Source organism: Stenella coeruleoalba (genome assembly GCF_951394435.1).
Source record: "Stenella coeruleoalba genome assembly, chromosome: 1".
Classification (NCBI taxonomy): Eukaryota; Metazoa; Chordata; class Mammalia; order Artiodactyla; family Delphinidae; genus Stenella; species Stenella coeruleoalba.
In genome coordinates, this window is record NC_137169.1 from 148316539 (window position 1) to 148335946 (window position 19408).

The following is a 19408-nucleotide window of genomic DNA, read 5'->3' on the forward strand; positions in this document are numbered from 1 at the left end:
ACTAAAGTATGGCCCATTCAGAGGAAATAAACTGACGGAAGCATCCTTGAGGAAGCCCAAATGTTGGATTAGAAAACCACTTTAAATCACCTGTCTTAAATATGCCCAAAGAGCTAATGGAAACCATGGACAAAGGAAATCAGGAAAACAATGTTATGAACAAAATAAGAATATCAATTAAAGAGATAGTAATTATCAACAGAAGTGAAACAAAAACTCTGGAACTTAAAAATACAGTGATTGAAATGAAAACTTCACTAGGGGATTCAACAGCAGACTTGAGCAAGCAGGAAAAAGAATCAGTGAACTTAGTAAGATGTTAAAGAAAAAATGTTGCCTGCCATATCAGTAAACAAAGGATGCTGCAGCCATCAAGCCATCACAGTACAGCTGCCCAGAAGGTGAACCCTGAGGGAACTGAGGATAGAAAGAGGATGCCCACCCTCTAACAGTCAGCCTCTGCAGCCACCCCAATGATTCACCCAGAGGAGACTCAGCATAAGCAAGCACAGGATACTGGCCCCAGAAAGCTGAGGTGTATATCAAAGGAATGATTTCAATGAGCCCAGACTCTTGCATCTTCCCATTCATAGAAAAGCGCTAAATTCCTTGAGATGTCTGGTTTTCTCTAGTTAACAGTGATCTTTTGATGTTCCAACTACCTGGCCTTTGTTGCAAAAACTCCTACTATCCTGGCTCCTCCCTTACCTCTTCGGAGCAGTTCCTTAGAGCTATCTGAGAGGCTGTCTCCTGGGCTTAAGTTCTCAGTTTTGTCGCCAAATAAAACTTAATTCTGAACTTTTAGGTTGTGCTTTTTTCTTTTTTTCAGTTGACAAAGATAATTATCCTATCAGACAATAACGCCCAATCTAGAAAACAGTGCTACCACTTGGAATGTCTACTAAGTGCTTCATTTTATCCTTAGCCATTAATTTATAAGGAGCCAGGTTGAGAGGAGTCAGGTCACTTGCCTTAGGTCACAGGGCAGCTTGACTGTGGCCTGAGCTCCTAACCACAGACCCCTGTGCTGCTCCCTCTAAAGGCAGAGGCTGCCACCTGAGGGCACAGGAGGGGAATGGGCCATGCAAAGCAAATGGTAATTATGCTATAATTACATAAGTTATCCCTTTGACCCCAGGTCAGGTCAGAAGGAAGCTGGCTCATTTTCAACTTTATCTCTCATAATACTAGTATGTAGTGTTGAGGAAAAGGAAGGAATATTTCCTTTTAACTGCTTAAATGTGTTTAGCCAACAACTGAAGATATTTAAATGTTGAGCACTCTTCTCTCTATTTTCATGGCACTAACTTGAACCTTTGAGAGAGGAAATTTTGGAAGGAAAATAAAAGGAACAAAGCACATAGAGTCTTAGCATAGGAACTACATAACCATGTATTCAAATTTATTTCTGATCCATTTTCCAAACTTATGGCCAAGATATGCATGAGCATATGCAGGTGATTTGAGGAATTTAGTTGTGCAATGGCTCAAAGAATCATAATATGAAATTACAGCAATGAAGGCATTTTTTTCAATGTCAATATAAAGAAGGAAAGACATCAAAATAGCCACAACTTTATTTTAGGCAGCGTCTTGAAAATTACTATTAATACCTCAGGACTGTTTTGGGGGATGGGACTCAAACAAGGATGAAAGACCACTACTTTCACTAGCTAAATCACTCATGTTTTAAGCGTTTTAGTAGGAATGTGTCATCATAGGAGGCTCTGACATATAAACATTCAAAAGATTATCCTTATTTTCTTCTCATATGCCACAAAGGGCACTTTTCTTGAGTGGAAAGAACAGCACTTCTTACACCTTGTTTGCTTTGCTGAGCCCTTAAAGAAGCAGAGCTCTAATTATTCGTTAGGAAATTTAATGAGCCACACTAAGCCAATGTCTAGCTCTACAAGCTTACCTGATTATTTAAGCACCTCTGCCTCCAGCCAGACTGTCCTGAACTCAAAAACCATTATTTATTTTCTCCTTTCATATAAAAGGCTCACTTAGTTAGGATACACATTTGTCTGAGTATCCTAAACTCAATATTTAGATTTTATATACAGCAGATCTGAAAAAGCATTTCAAGAAATGAACCTCACGAAACTCCAAGGGAATTTAACAAACGCATGCCCGTGAGAGCTCCCATAGGCTTTTTAAGGGCAGAGTCTGAGAAATGGGGAGTGACTGCTAATAGGTAAGGGATTTCTTTTTGTGGTGATGAAAATGTTCTAAAACTGACTGTGGCAATGATTACACGGCTTTGTGAATATACTAAAAATCACTGAACTGCCGTATACTTTAAATGTATGAGTGAATTATATAGTATGTGAATTATATCTCAATCAAGCTGTTAAAAATTTATTGGTTTCAACTATACTTCAATAAAAAATTTAAAAATATTATTGATTCATTTTCATTCGTTTTTAGGACATTTACCTAAAGCTACACCAGATTTAACCACAGTGAAAACTTGATGCAATGCAGCTTGAAACCCTGCTCCATTCTCTTAAGAAAAAAAAATTCTTGTAACATAATGACAACTGGACTTTTCCTGGGGACAAGTTCCAGGTTTTAGCAGGTTTACAGAAATGCTGCTTCCAGAAAACCAGTAAATAATGATGTCCCCTAATACTATTGCTCCAATTTTTTTCCCCTAGTACTAGCTTTTGGATACATGAAAAATTACTACAAATTAAACTAGGTAAGCATAACAGTGAATAAATTCACCTTAATGTATGTTTCCAAAAAACTGTTGAGAGGGCACCCACCTACAAAAAACTTATTTCTGGTTTGGAATTGAATATCATGTTTTATATGTCATTTCATTTCACATTTGAGAAGCTACTCTATTATTAGAAAAGTACTTATCTGCTAATTTTGTGAAACTTTATTTACTTAGTATCTTAGAATTAAATAGTAAAGAGTAAATATGCCCATAGATCTCTAACCATAAACTCTGTGCATTTTTAGTTTTGACATGAAGAATGGATTAGCAAGAAACAAGATGGGAGACATCTTTAGGGGGCTTTTTCAGTACTCCAGCTAAAGATGATGATTAAAAACAAAAATGTACCAACGTACCGCTTATACATGAAAAACTCTATAGATACAATGGAGGGGAATCACCAAATTTTAATTGAGTTTAGACTATACCATCTCTATTCAGAAATCTGAGAAATTCACAGCTCAGAAAGGAGTTTTATAGATATATGTAGATGAACATCATCATTACACAGATGAGGAAACTAAAGTACAGAATGGTTAAGTCTCACCAAGTGACCCAGGACCAGAAGTAAGATTTGAACTTAGGTTGTACAACTCCTAATTCAGTTTTCTTACACTCTTAAACTCATTTTATTAAAGATATATAAAATAACTTTTTAAATAATCTGTATAAAGGCTGTCCCTAACTTTTATAAGTCATATATTTCAAATGCATAAGGGGACAGTAATTTTATACATATCTGCTCACTGATAATCACTAAATAACTTGAAATTATATAATCACACCTAGGGTAACTGGAATAGGTCATGGAAAGAAGAAATAAAAGGAGCCATGAATCCTGAAGCTATGATTGACCCTTATATATATGCAACTAGGTGTCAGTTCTTAAAAACATCACTAGATCAGATTAGAAAGGAACAGTCAAATAGCACTTGAATTATGGTTACTGAATAAATCAATTTATATACAGATAGCACTGTGTATATCATCTGTTTACAATTAGTTCTTTTAAGAAAATGCTTTCACTTCTCTTGTCAAAAATTTTTTTAATTTGCTTTGAGTCTACTAAGGAAAAGCAAAGAAAAAGGGATCCATTAATTGGAAAGCCAAATGAGTTTAATGAGTTACATTAAAAAGTTATCAAATTGCCCGATTGAATAAACAAGGATTGATTTGTAGAAACCAGGAAGTTTCATATTTTACTCCAAATAAACAAATACAAATAAAAAATAGGATATGGACAGACTGGCTATGTTTCTAATCAGCCAAAGAAGCAGAAGAGAGGAGACACTCCATTTTGTTCACCAGAGCAGCTGTTTGTGTGGGTAAAGTGGTGCTACACTAAAGAGTCCCAGTCTAGGGTGTCAAGAACTCTCTAGAGACAAATGGTTTTGATCAAAAATAACGAGAGGCTGCCTTTTCCCAAGCGTGCCCTGTGACTCAGGCAAAAAAGTCCACAGCTCCAAATTTTAACTGCCAACTTACAAGCCAGATGAGAAATACTCTGATTTACTTTGTAACCAAAGTAATATAAAGCTAGATGTCTTATTCAACATTGTTAGATGATGTATATTAATACATGTTAATGTTTACCACTCACCTACTAAGTGAGATGGAAAGATCCTATAAAGAGGCTGAGTAAGATTGTACTAGCCCATAAACTCACAGGGTAGAAATCAAAGCCAAAGTGATGAAAGAAGGAAACTTTTAAGGTTGATATTGGTAGAAAATGGTCTAATATATAAAGGAAGGAGGCTCTATATATATATATATTTAAAGCACCTAGTGAGAAGACAGGTACAAAGAATGTCAATTTCAGCACACTTATTACATCAGAATGCTGGGAACAGCCATAAAGAAGTGGTTAAATACTTTATGGTACACCCATATAATGGAACACTATAGAGACATACGTCACATGCATGGCATACCACACAGATGTATCTGTATGTGCTATCACAGAACTAGCTCTGGAATATATTAAGAGAAGAAAAGCAAGAAGCAGGACAATACACACAGTATGGGATGGGAAGACTTTATTCTTAAACAATAGTATAAATAATTTTTTAAAAATACCTTGTGGTATCTTCTTAACAGTGCCTTTTTTGCTTCTTGAACTTTTTCCAGGTATTTTTTGGTCCTTTCTCAAGAAGGCCTGTCCATCTTTGGGGCCTTCACAAGCAGTGTTTTCCAAGTTCTCACCTGCAGCCACCTCACAGCTTGATGTGCAGCTTTCATTATTGTTGAGACTGTCCGGCTCAAACGCTTCAGGTTTACCCATTGCACTGTCACTGCTGGTCAGAAGCTCATGCCCATCACCATCAAGTTGATTTTCATTTTCATCTGATGCAGAGGGCAAGCATGTTACAGTACTTTCCACGCCATCACCAGGATGACATCCAACTTGTGGTTCTATCTGCAGATTATATGTAGGAGTTTCACTGTCATCCATTAGAGCATCTTTTGTTGAACCGTTTAAGTTTCATTAAAGTCCTTCAATGTCTACAATGACAAAAAGAAAAAAACATTCATTTTTTAAACTCTGGATTTTCGGGGATCTTTGATTTTCCTCTTCTCCTGGGTTGTTCTACTGTAAGTAGGGAAGAGAGAAATGACTAAGGCTCTTTTCTACTACTTCTATCCCACTTACAACCCTACCCCACCTCACCTAGTTCTTGCTTGAATACAATGGTTCTAAACCCTGGCTGTATGTTTATTGCCTATGGAGTTTGTCAAATTTCTATCATAGACCTCTGAAATCTAAATCTCTGGGGATCAAGCCCAAACCCTGACATATTTTTTGAAGTTCTCTAGATTATTCTAATGTGCATCACGTTGGGACCACTGCCTTGAAGAAAGAAATTAATGGTTATCTGCTAAATTAAAGGTTGTCTGCTAAAACCAATCACTCATGTTATCCCTGGACACTTAACAAACAAGTGAAAGTTACTTGTGTAAGTCGTTATATGGCCAAACAGCAGCAATATTTACATATGAAAACATTTAAAAATAGTTTTAAAATAAATTTTTTAAAAAGTATATGGGGGAAAATTCAGGTAGCATATATTTATACTATATTCTCATTACATCCTTCCTAAAAATAAGCCCTGAAAAGTACCTTAGGATTGTCAACAGATTCCTTTTATACAATTAAAAAAAAAAAAAAAAGAGGGCCATGTTAACTCTAGGCTATTTAGTTTAAGACTTGGAAAAAAATCTCAGTCTACTCCAAGAATCCTTCTAACATTTTAAAGATATACAAAATAGATTTTAAGCCTTGTATCAGTCATGTTTTACCCCCTCTTCTCATCCAAAAGTATATTACATTTTAAGAAAAATCATGCCAGCCAGATTTAGATATTTTTATGCTTGCCAAGTATTACTTTGGATTTGAATGAAATATAATATTTCAGCAATTTTGAGAAAAACTCAGTGATAAAGAATTTTGTAAATTCTTCAAACTAATAAAAAGAAATGTTTATTTGCTCTTTAGAAAGTCAGTAAATATATATAAATAAATATATATTTAAGTAAAGTAAAATTTTTTTTTTTTTTTTTTTTGCGGTACGCGGGCCTCTCACTGTTGTGGCCTCTCCCGTTGTGGAGCACAGGCTCCGGACGCGCAGGCTCAGCGTCCATGGCTCACGGGCGCAGCCACTCCGCGGCATGTGGGATCTTCCCGGACCGGGGCACGAACCTGTGTCCCCTGCATCGGCAGGCGGACTCTCAACCACTGCGCCACCAGGGAAGCCCGTAAAATTTTTTTAAAAACAGGAAAACAAAGTATAAAACAAAACATGAGCTCTACACTGATTGTATCACATGATTTCAACTATTTTGCAAGTGGAATATTTTATTTGATTCAGGCATAAAAGTACTGCTTGTCAAATATAAAAATATCTAAATCTGGCTGGTATCATTTTCCTTAAAATATATACTACATAGCTCCACTAAGAAGTATGTAATATGAAAAGTAAAATGATTTAACTTGACTAGAATAACTTAGTTTAGACCTAAATGAATTCTAACTAGAGTATAATTTTTAATTGAAAAGTAATTATTATTATTTTTATAAATTTATTTATTTAATTTATTTTTGGCTGCATTGGGTCTTCGTTGCTGCGCGCAGGCTTTCTCTAGTTGCGGCGAGCAGGGGCTACTCTTCATTGCGGTGCGCAGGCTTCTCATTGTGGTGGCCTCTCTTGTTGCGGAGCACGGGCTCTAGGCGCACGGGCTTCAGTAGTTGTGGCACACAGGCTCAGTAGGTGTGTTTCATGGGCTCTAGAGTGCTGGCTCAGTAGTTGTGGCACACAGGCTTAGTTGCTCCATGGCATGTGAGATCTTCCCAGACCAGGGCTCGAACCCGTGTCCCCTGCATTGGCAGGAGGATTCTTAACCACTGTGCCACCAGGGAAGTCCCAGTAATTATTATTTTAATAAAGTGTCTTCAAGATCTCTCTCATGAGAGAATCCAAATTCAAATGAGACTTTAAAAGTGCATGTGGCTAATATGGTGGAAACACCCCAAATGTTCACTGACGGATGAAGAGAGAAGCAAAATGTGATATATTCACACAATGGAATATTATTCTGCCATAAAAAGGAATGAAGTTCTGATACATGCCACAACATGGATGACCCTTGAAAACATTAAGCCAGACACAAACGGATAAATACTGTATGATTCTACTTATGTGTAATTTTATAATAGCCAAATTCATAGAAATAGAAACTAGATTAGAGGGGCTGAGGGCAGGGGAGGGAGTTACAGCTTAATGGTTACGGAGATTTTGCTTAGGGTGATGGAAAAGATCTGGAAAGAGACAGGGGTGACGGTTACACAACAGTGTCAATGTAATCAATGCCACTGAATTGTATACTTAAAAATGGTTAAAATGGCATATTTTCTGTCACATATTTTTTATCAGAATAAAAACAGTGAAAATTTTATGTGGCTATGTAGGAAAAATGTCAGTCCTTAAAACTGGCAACAGCCTCGGTTGTTTTCTGATTTAAATAACCAAATTATTTTCTAGCATGTATTTGCAGTTGAAAATATAAAGGTTTTACTTTTATCTGAAAGAGACACAGAGATCTCATGCCAAGGGGGAAGGAAGAAAGCAATCCACAGAGCCCCAAACAATAAGAGTCGCCTCTTGTTGAGTCTCTGTCATGTATTAGAAGCCATGCCAGGCACTTCACACACCTTATTTCTAATTCTCCAAACAAGCCTACATGGGAGGTGCTCATACTGTGTTTTAGATGAAGACTCTGAGGCTTGGAGAGGCAAAAATAACTTGTTTAAAATCATATTCTTGGAAAGAAGTGGAACTGGATCTGAAACCAGGTCTTCCTGATTTGAATCCTGTGCAGTTCAGCATAATAGTCAAGAACACAGGCAGACCAAGGGTCAACTTCTGGCTCTGCCATTTAACAAACTGTGTGGTGACCTTAGGCAAGTTACCTAGCATCTCCAAGCTTTAATTTTCTCTTTGTGAAAATAGAGAACTGTAATGCTTACCTCGAAGAGTCATTTGTGAGGCTTAGACAATATGGCAGGTAAAGCAGTTAGCAGAGTACTTGGCCCACAGTAAATGCTCAAGAAAAGTTAGCCATTATTATTGCCCAAGAAATCTTACAGATTGGCCTTGAACACCAGTAGGTTTATTCAAGCAGCTCTGTAGCCTTACTGAAGGTTCAGAAACAGAGCTTTTCTAGACCTCCTGGAAATAATTAGGTTCCTGATGATAGACTAATGTTAACCAGCATCATTTGAGAATGCTGAAGTATTAATTTATGATAGGGATATCTCAGCAAGTTCCTGGAATATTTAATGATCTGTTCTGTGCACCATTTCAGATGATGAGGATGTCTAGAAATTAGTGATTAAGGGATTTCCCTGGTGGTCCAGTGGGTAAGACTCCGTGCTCCCAATGCAGGGGGCCCGGGTTCCATCCCTGGTCGGGGAACCAGATCTCACACGCATGCTGCAACTAAGAGTCCGAATGCTGCAATGAAGAAGCCCTCATGCCACAACAAAACAGGCCGCAACGAAGATCCCATGTGTTGCAACTACGACCCGGCCCAGCCAAATAAATAAATAAATATTTAAGAAAAAAAATTAGTGATTAAGCCTCCTTGGTGAGTATAAAATTACAGATCACACTTCGCAACTTTAATGAGTGTCATGTACCAGTTAAACTCTTCAGACCGATACTCTTATTCAATTCTCACAATTACTCTAGCAGATGGGTAATTTTTAGTCCTATTATACTAATGAAGAAACCAAGTCTCATATCTCATCAAGGGTCAGCTAGTAAGTTCAGAAATAGAACATGGATCAGTTGTGATCTTGAGGCCATACTCTCAACAATTATGCTTTATGGACAATGGGGTAAAAGTATCAATAACTTAAAGAATATTTCACTCCAGCTGTGGTATACCTCAGTGAAGAATCTCTACCCTACAACACAGGACACATCTCTAATAAACATGAAGTTCAAGTTCCTGGAAGTTCTCTCTATCCCTGGGAATTGCTAGATCCAAACAATATACAATTTCTTAAAATAATCCACCTTCTTCTGTTGAGAACTATTTTTTAAAAAAGACATACTAATATACTATTTATGTTAAATATCTATTACCAGTAAAGTAGGTCTTCCTTTCTTTGGGCCTCAAGACATTTTGCCTCCTATTATTTTGTGACGACGTAATTAGTTTAATTCTCAAAAGGCTACTTTGTAAACTACTTTCTAATACTAATACTTATAGGTGTGAATCTGTATTTGTTCTTAATAGACACTGACCAATTCTTCATGGCTTGACTCAAAAGTCACTCCAGTTTGTCTTCCCTGACTTCTCCATTCCAAAAGACATGATGCATTCCTCTATGGCACTCTGTACCACGCATAGAGTCCCTCCCAAATACAACTCTCTGCACTGTATATATTTGCATATGTGTCCTACCAGATTTAAGCCATTTGAATACCCATAACTCCAGCCACAGATAATTTTTATTCTTCACAATGTCTAGCTCTGGGCCTTATACTTAGTATATATATGAAGGAGTGGAGGGCTTATTTTCTACAGTTTCTGTCTTCAAAGGAGAAAGGCACATGGCTTTCTATACACTCCTCTGCCCCTACTCTGAGAGGTAAAGGAACCTATTATACAATATTTGGCTTCTATCTGCATTCCTAACACATTTCAATTGGAACACTTTAACTTAAGCAGTAGGATAATATTCTTAATGGGATTTCAAATTAGTACAGGTCTACTGCTTTTGGAAACAGTTATAAGGAAATACTATTTTTGGAAACAGTTATAAGCAAATACTATTTTTGTCTTCTTCCTCTTTCCTCTCCTTCAATGCTATAACAACAGCATTTAAAAAGGTTCATCTTCATGTACACCTGTATCTCGCTATATGAAAGCACCTAGGCAAGAGAAAAATCATAGGGAGAAAGAAGCCCTAGTTGATACATAGTATTTTTAAATATGCCCTAACATTATATGGGACCTGGAGGTTAGAAGTACAGTAGAAAAGGCATTCTAAGTTATTTGCTATATCTAAGCTGTACGTCTATTCTATGAGTCCCTATGGCTGTACCAATTCTCACAAAAAGAAACAGCGAGGGCTTCCCTGGTGCCGCAGCGGTTAAGAATCCGCCTGCCAATGCAGGGGACACAGGTTCGAGCCCTGGTCTGGGAAGATCCCACATGCCGAGGAGCAACTAAGCCTGTGTGACACAACTATTGAGCCTGCGCTCTAGAGCCCGTGAGCCACAACTACTGGACTCACGTGCCACAACTACTGAAGCCTGCACGCCTAGAGCCCGTGCTCCACAACAAGAGAAGCCACCGTGATGAGAAGCCTGCACACCTCAAGGAAGAGTAGCCCCTGCTCGCTGCCACTAGAGAAAGCCCACACACAGCAATGAAGACCCAACACAGCCAAAAAATAAAATAAATAAATTTTTTAAAAAAATAATGAAAAAGAAGAGCGACACAGTACAATCATTGCACAACACTGACTCGGGCATATTTTGCCTTTCAAAAGCATGATAGTAAGTGCTGCCCAAGTTTCCAGCCTCTTGTGGCAAAATAGCATACCAAATATGTACATTGTATAAAAGTTATTTGACATGTTGACTTAGTACACTGAAGAATTTCAAGCAAACTATTCAAGCTGAAGAATCTCAAGCAAACTATTAAGTAAGGCTCATACAAAAGTTGAAAAACAAAACTTTGAGGAAGAACATTTAAATATAATAAAGTAACAGACTAACAAAGAGAAATCTACATTTTGTCAAAAAAATAATCTCACTCCCAGGTATGATCTGACTTCATTTTTGATACATCTTAATGCATTATCTGGTGAGATTAAACATCAGGTGCTACTGAAATTAAAAAATTAATTTATAGGAATGGTTAAATATATAATATTACTCAATTATTTTATTAAAATGCTTTAAGAAGATTGAGTGCCATTTTTCTGTAATCCAAGTAAATTAGGCCTAAATACTATACTTTTACCTTCGAAAGAAGCCAAAATTCTTCTTAAGAATTAAGATGCAACCCCAAGTTTAAATTTGATGACTTATAGTCAACCCAAAATTTAGAAGAAGTTACCAAATAACGTATTCTATTAACCCTAAATTCAAATCTGGCTACTCACAGTTAACTCAGAATTGAGGAAGAAAGTCACCACACTCATATGTTGTGTTTATGATGGTAACTACATATCACTTTACATTTCGTCATCTTACTCACTTGACACGTTCCAATACTACTTATATCTCATTGCTAAATCTATAGTTTTCTGTGATGAATGCTTTGTTTAGACATAGGTACCTGTAGGCAATATTCAGTATACCAGCAATAAAAAGCATGCCCCAGAAGAATGATTCTCAAAAATTTTGCAGCCCAAAATAAACAATTCATTTTTCATTGAAATCATGTACATACAAAATACGTATACATAACTGAAACAAAGATTTCTCAAAACTAAACACACATGAAGCACTCTGATACATTCTCCATTCTATTCAATACTATTTCTTATTTTCTTTAAATGCTGATCAAGGTCTACTAGGTAGATTGCATACCTCACTAATGAGCATTGACCACAGCAATAAGGCAGTTTCTAGGAATTAACAGTCTCATCCTAAGGACCACCAACTGAGCACTAGAGAAGTTTGTAATTATCTCCAAATTTTTTTCTGAAAATGATGCAGATCATATGAAACTCGGACATAAACTTCACTTAACATATTATCCCCCAAATCTCAATAAAATAATTTTTGCTAATTTATATCACTGACCTCACATTAAAATTTAGCTAAAATACTATGCTTGATTCAGGGTCCCTTAGTTGATATCTTTGGTTGTCAGCTATATTCTATATCTATGCTAACCAATATGGTAGCCACTAACCACATATGGCTCCTGAGTACTTGAAATATGAACAGTGAGACTGGGGAACTGAATTTTTACTTTTATTTAATTTTAATTAATTTAAATTCTAAAACATATTGATTCAGTTATTGAAAAAACTTATGCATGTTTGAAACAAATTGGGTATATGAACCTGCTTTTTCACCTAAATTTTAGGAAATTTAAATATAGATCAAGCATTTCCAACAAAAAATGTGTCCAAATTGAGATGTGCTATATTTGCAAAATAAACACCATATTTCAAAGACTTATTAGGAATAGAAAGAATATAAAAATAATAGGCCTTTAATAATTTTAAATATTGATTACAAGTTAAAATAATATTTTGATCTAACGGGTTAAACAAACCCTATTATTAAAATTAATCTCACCTTTTAAAACCCTTTTTTAATGTGGTTACTAGAAAACAAAATTCTATATATGGCTCACATTCTATTTCTATTAGACAATGTTGCTCTCCATTATACTGCTTTGATAGTGCCACTGTAGCCAAAGTCCTGGCTCATAGTGAATCACTCTATTCAGGATTCTTTCTTGCTAATACTAGTTAGGCTGTTGACATTTCCCGGGTATAGACGTTATTATTACTATAATTAAATAAGGTAAACACCTAATGAAAGAAATAGATACTAAAAGTTTAAAAAATTAATTTGTAAGTACTTGTTGATATCTTATTTTCTGGATCATGTCGTCCCCCTCTTTAGGTACTTTGCCATATTCAAATTATTCCTGGTACTTCAGAAATGTTGAATGGTAATTATAACTAGTAAAATGGCCTTATAGAAATCTTTCTAAATAGTTTAATTTCTATATAATACTATGTACAAAAGTAAGCCAGATTGTTTTAGTATTTCTTTAGTAAGAATAAAAAACACAATTTCACAATAAGGGATTTACTCTTAATTAAAAAAAACGGTCATAGAAAATGTCTTAAGGAGGAGGATAAAAATATAACAAAGTATATAGATGCAAACTATTACATATATAATGGATAAACAACAAGGTCCTACTGTATAGGGAACTATACTACTATATACTACAGGGAACTATATTCAATATCCTGAGATAAACCATAATGGAAAAGAATATAAAAAGAATATAATAGTAACTCTGTGTAACTAACTGAAAAAAATGCTTGTGTTGCTACTATAATTTCGTATGCTGTGATTTGCCCACCCTTTATCTTCAAGTGATACATAAGTTGTTAATTTCTAGGAGCATTTGAGTCATAAAGTCAGTAGACAAAATTTATAATTAATGATTGTTAAATGAAAAAATTGTATAAAAATAAAATAGAATATAAAAAAGAATGTATATATGTGTATAACTGAGTCACTTTGCTATATAGCAGAAATTAACACAACATTGTAAATCAACTATACTTCAATTTAAAAAATTTGTTAAATCATAAAAATGCAACAAAGTATACAACACAACTACAAGAATACAAAAAAGAAAAACAAGAAAAATAATCAATTACTGTAAAATGTGAAGGTAATGATTCTAAGGGAGAATACAACAAACATGGATTTTACTTATGCAGAGAAAGTACTCTTAAAATATAAAGGAACTCACAAACCATGTGACTCATAAACCCAAAACAACCTTGGGGCAGGTAAGTTGAGTAAAAGGAAGCATAATTTGTTTCATTTTCTTCAATCCTCCCTTTCATAATGGGACTCAGTTCAAGATAGCTTACACATCAACAAAGACTTTAAGTTCAAAATCCATTACATAAATGGAAATGACATGTCAAAAGCCTCAGTGGGGGTATATCCAAGCAGTGCAAAGATAAATAGAGTCATCTCTCTCCTCTCTTTCCTCTCTCTTATATACAGACATATATAAATTTTACTTAAAGAAAAAACAGAAAAGTAAATCTCTAAAATAGTGTGAATGCAAGGACATCTTCAGGCATCCAGACACATGTATTTTAAACAATAATTTCTAACAATTTTTTTATTTAACAATCATTAATTATAAATTTTGCCTACTTCAGGGTGACTGACTTTATGATTCAAATGCTCCTAGAAATTAACAACTTCTCTCACTTTAAGATAAAGAGTGGGCAAATCACAGCATATGAAATTACAGTAGCAACACAAGCATTTTTTTCAGTTAGTTCCACAGAGTTAATACCACATGCATTGAGAGAACCACAGTTTAGGGGAAGGAGTCATTTCACTAGGGTCATGCATAAGCTATGTTTTTTTGGTTTTAAATACTTCTTTGTTGTAAAACTGATTGCAACCATACTTTGAAGCCACAACCAACAGAATCTAAGAACTTGAAAATACTTTTTAGTTCAGACCATAACTTTTAAAATACTTTTAAAACAAAAACTATGTTTACTATTACATATATACTATATATCTTCATGGAAACTGTCTTAATAATTTTTAAACTTTGAGCACTTTGCTATACAACTAGTAACATAAGGCAATCTATCTACACTTTAATTATTAGATATACAAAAGAATCTATATATTTTGTTTTAAAATGATAATTCTTGCTAATATAGTGGCAAGAGCAAACTGTTCATTAGAACCTTCCCTTAAGAGGCCTGACCAAATAGCATTATCTGAATAAAATGCTAATTATTAACAGTAGTCAACAGTTATTGAATATTTACTAACTATCAGGCAGTATTTCAGTCATATATAATATATATGTGAATTTATGAATTTAAAATAATTTAAATTTATAAATTTAATATATAAAATTTAATGTTCACACAGGTCCTACAAAGTAGTTCTATAATTACATCCATATTATAGAGAAGGAAACAGCAACAAAAAGATTCAATAAACAGGCCAAGGTCACAGAGCTAGTACATGACAAAGTCAGGATTCAAACTCAAAGAACCTGACTCCACAGCCTATACCCTTGACCACTATAATCATTTTTACATTAATTTTAAAAATCAACTATATTCATGTATATTTTGTAAACACCAAATTGCTAGCCCTAAGGAGACAGCAACATGAAAAATTTCTAGTGTCTTGAAATGTTTTTCAGATTATAGAGTTTAGAAAATAGGTTGAGGCAAAATAAAATAAAACTCACCAATAAGACTATTTACTTAATGTAATTTCTAAATGTGATGAACTCATTTCTTTAGGATTACACATTAATCTATATCATATCCCCATTAGAGACCATCATTAAGAATTTGACATGTTCCCTTGTACACACAGAATAATTTCTACTAGGCCGATCACAAGTATTTACTGAACCAACATCACAGCTAAAGGGAATAAAGTACAAGAGTCTTCATACTTTGATAGTATACCCCTAATGAGCAAAGAAATTGCACACATACCCACTATATGCATATTTGTTCATAACCTATATGAATGTATACTGGATATATATATATATATATATACATACACACACACACACACACACACACACACACACACACTCATTTCTGAACATGTGCAAAAACATATTAAGAAAAGATGAAAGGGACTTCCCTCACGGTCAAGTGGGTAAGACTCTGTGCTCCCAATGCAGGGGGCCCAGGTTTGAACGCTGGTTGGGGAACTAGATCCCGCATGCATGCTACAACTAAGAGTTCTCATGCTGCAACTAAGAAGTCTGCGTGCCACGACTAAGAAGCCTGAATGCCACAACTAAGAGTCTGCATGCCGCAACTAAGAGTCTGCATGCCGCAACTAAGAAGCCTGCATGCTGCAACTAAGATGCCTGCATGCCACGACTAAGAAACCCACATGCTGCAACTAAGAGCCTGCATGCCGCAACTAAACATCCTGAATGCCACAACAAAGATCCTGCATGCCGCAACTAAGACCCCACGAGCCAAAATAAAATAAAAATAAAAATTTTTTGAAAAGAAAAGATGAATGAGTTCTACTTCTGGGAAGTGCAGACTAGCTCGTTTCAGACAAACCCTCCTGTTGATAGCAGTTAGAGAAGCTGGCAGAGAGCTTCAATTTGGAAGCCAAAAAAGCTGAGCAGAGCCTTTAGCAGACTTACAGAGCTGGCACAAACAATGGGGTTTAGGACTTGCCAATAAGAAGGGAGCCTTAGGCTTTCAAGTGGGACCAAAAACGGCTACTCCCCAGAAGAAACAGTGAGTCTGAAATAGACCAGCCTTCACAGGGACTAAAGCCCAGTAGAATGATCTTCATTTCTGGTTGAATTAAGATGATCTGCCCTAACTTGGTTGCCTGCCAGCAACATGAATAAATCTCCTCTGGAAGAAGAAATCCAACAAAGGCTCAAATTACCTCCACAAATTTTCATCTATAAAGCCTGTAATATAATCCAAAATAACCAGGCATACAAGAGATCAAAACGTGACCAAAAAAACTGGGAGGAAATGCAGTGAACAGAAGCAGGTTCACAAGAAATTCATATACTGGAGTTAACTTAAAGAAACTTTAAAACAACTATTATTAAAATGTTCAAGGACTTAAATGAATAGGTGAGAAAATTTCAAAAGAATTGACAATATAGCGACAAAAGCAAATAGTTTATTTTGCTTTTTAATCAAATCACTATATTTGAATTTTTAAAAATCCAAATGAGTATTCTAGATCTAAAAAATACAATAACTGAAATTACTCTAGAACTGGAACTCAAGGGTAAATTTATTAATTTCTAAAAGATTTTAGAATGAAGAAACGAGTATAACTTTTGAACTCATGCAAAATGGTGTCTAATAACAAGAAAAAAGTTGAAAAATGTGACATGAAAAACATAAAAAACATGGAGGGGAGTACAAACAGAGAGTTTTAGAATGTGTTCAAACTTAAGTTGTTGTCAACTTAAAATAGACTATCGTAAGTAGAAGCTGTTATATGGAAGCCACATGATAACCACCAAGCAAAAACCTATAATAGATACACAAAAGATAATGAGAAAGGAATCTAAGCACATCCACTAAAGAAAGCCATCAAACCACAAAGGGAGAAAGCAAGAGAAGAAGAAAAAAATCAGAGGAACTACAAAACAGTCAAAACACAATGAACAAACTGGCAGTAAATACATACCTATCAATAACTACTTTAAATGTGAATAGAATAAATTCTCCAATCAAAAGACAGAGAATGGCTGAGTGGATAAAAAAAGCAAAACTCATCTATATGCTGTCTACAAGAGACTCACTTCAGACATAGGTCCTAAACAAACTGAAAATGAAAGAATAGGAAAAAATATTCACTGCAAATGGAAACCAAAAGAAAGTTGAGATAGCTATACTTACATCAGACAAACTAGACTTTAAAACAAAGACTGTAATAAAAGAAGGGCATTATACATTGATAAAGGAGTAATACAACAAGAATATAAGGAATTTGTAAATGTTTATGCATCCAGCATAGGAGCACCTAAACATTTAAAGCAAATACCAACAGACCTAAAAGGAGAAATATATAGCAATACAATAATAACAGTAGAGAAATTTAATAACCCAATTACATCAATGGATAGATCATCCAAAAACATCATCTTTAAGTAAGATGTTAGGTCAGATAGACTTAACAGATATATAAAGAACATTTCATCCAAAAGCAACAGACAGGGCTTCCCTGGTGGCTCAGTGGCTAAGAATTCTCCTGCCAATGCAAGGGACATGGGTTTGAACCCTGGACCGGGAAGATCCCACATGCAGTGGAGCAACTAAGCCCATGCACCACAACTACTGAGCCCATGCACCTAGAGCCCATGCTCCGCAACAAGAGAAGCCACGGCAATGAGAAGCCTGTGCACTGCAACAAAGAGCAGCCCCTGCTCACTGCAACTAGATAAAGCCCACGTGCAGCAACAAAGACCCAATACAGCCAAAAATTAATCAATTAATTAATTAAAAAAAAAACAAAAGTAACAGACACACATTCTTCTTGAGTACACATGGAACATTCTCCAGGACAGATCATATGGTAGGCCACAAATTAAAAAACAAATTAAATTAAATTAATTTGTCTTAACAAATTAAAAAAGGCTGAAATCATCTCAAACACCTTTTCCAACTACGGTGGTATGAAACTAGAAATCAATTACGAGAAGAAAATTCACAAATATGTGGAGAGGAAACAACATGCTACTGAAAAACCAATGGATCTACAAAGAAACCAAGAGTGAAATTCAAAAATACCTTGAGACAAACAGAAATGGAAATACAACATATCAAAACTTATAAGACACAGCAAAAGCAGTTCTAAGAGGCAAGTTCATAATGATAAATGCCACCTCAAGAAACTGGAAACATGTCAAACAAATAAACTAACTTTACATCTGAAGGGGAAAAAAGGACAAATGAAGCCCAAAATTAGTAGAAGAAAGGAAATAACAAAGATCAGAGCAGAAATAAATGAAATAGAGACTAGAAAAATAATAGGAAAGATCAATGAAACCAAGAGCTGGTTCTTTGAAAAGATAAACTAAACTGAGAAACCTTTAGCTTGCCTCACCAACAAAAAAAGAGGACTCAAATAAAATCAGAAATGAAACAGGAAACATTATGACTGACACCACAAAAATACAAAGAATCCTAAGAGACTACTACAAACAGCTGTAAACCAACAAACTGGACAACCTAGAAGAAATGGATACATTCCTAGAAACATACAACTTTCCAAGACCAAATCAGGAAAAACTGAAAATCAATTACTAATAAGATTTACTGATCAGTAACTTAAAACCTCCCAACAAACAGAAGTCCAAAAGCAGACAGCTTTACTAGTGAATTCTACCTAACATTCAAAGAATCATTACCAATCCTTCTCAAATTCTTCTAAAAAATACAAGGGGAGGGAACAGTTCCAAAGTCATTTTATGAGGCCAGCATTACCCTGATACCAAAACCAGACAAGGATAACACAAGAAAAGTAAATCACAGGCCAATATCCCTGACGAACATAGATGAAAAGTACTCAACTAAATATTAGCAAATTGGACTCGACCTTACGTTAAGAGGATCTCACACCATGCATAATCAAGTGGGACTTATCCCAGGAATGCAAGGATGGTTCAACATCCACAAATCAATTACGTGATACACCACATTAACAAAATGAAGACTAAAAATCATATGACCATCTCAATGGATGCTGAAGATGCATTTGACAAAATTCAACATCATTTTATGATAAAAACTCTCCACAAAGTGGGTATGAAGGGAACATACCTCAACATAATAAAGACTGTATATGACAAGGCCACAGCTAACATCATACTCAATGAAAAGCTGAA

The 19408-nt window shown here is 35.3% G+C and overlaps 1 protein-coding gene across 3 annotated transcripts in view; it reads right to left on the reverse strand.

Moving 5' to 3' along the window:
* The window catches only part of CNST (consortin, connexin sorting protein), a 115633-nt gene that overhangs the window by 70632 nt on the left and 25593 nt on the right, over window positions 1–19408 (reverse strand). For 2 of the 3 annotated variants that reach the window (XM_079929562.1, XM_079929563.1), the window contains exon 2: window positions 4808–5233. The exons of the other annotated variant lie outside the window; for it this stretch is intronic. In XM_079929562.1, the coding sequence (XP_079785688.1) occupies window positions 4808–5183 (376 nt within the window). In that variant the 5' untranslated portion in view covers window positions 5184–5233. The remainder of the gene's footprint in view (window positions 1–4807; window positions 5234–19408) is intronic. 3 annotated transcript variants of the gene reach the window in all.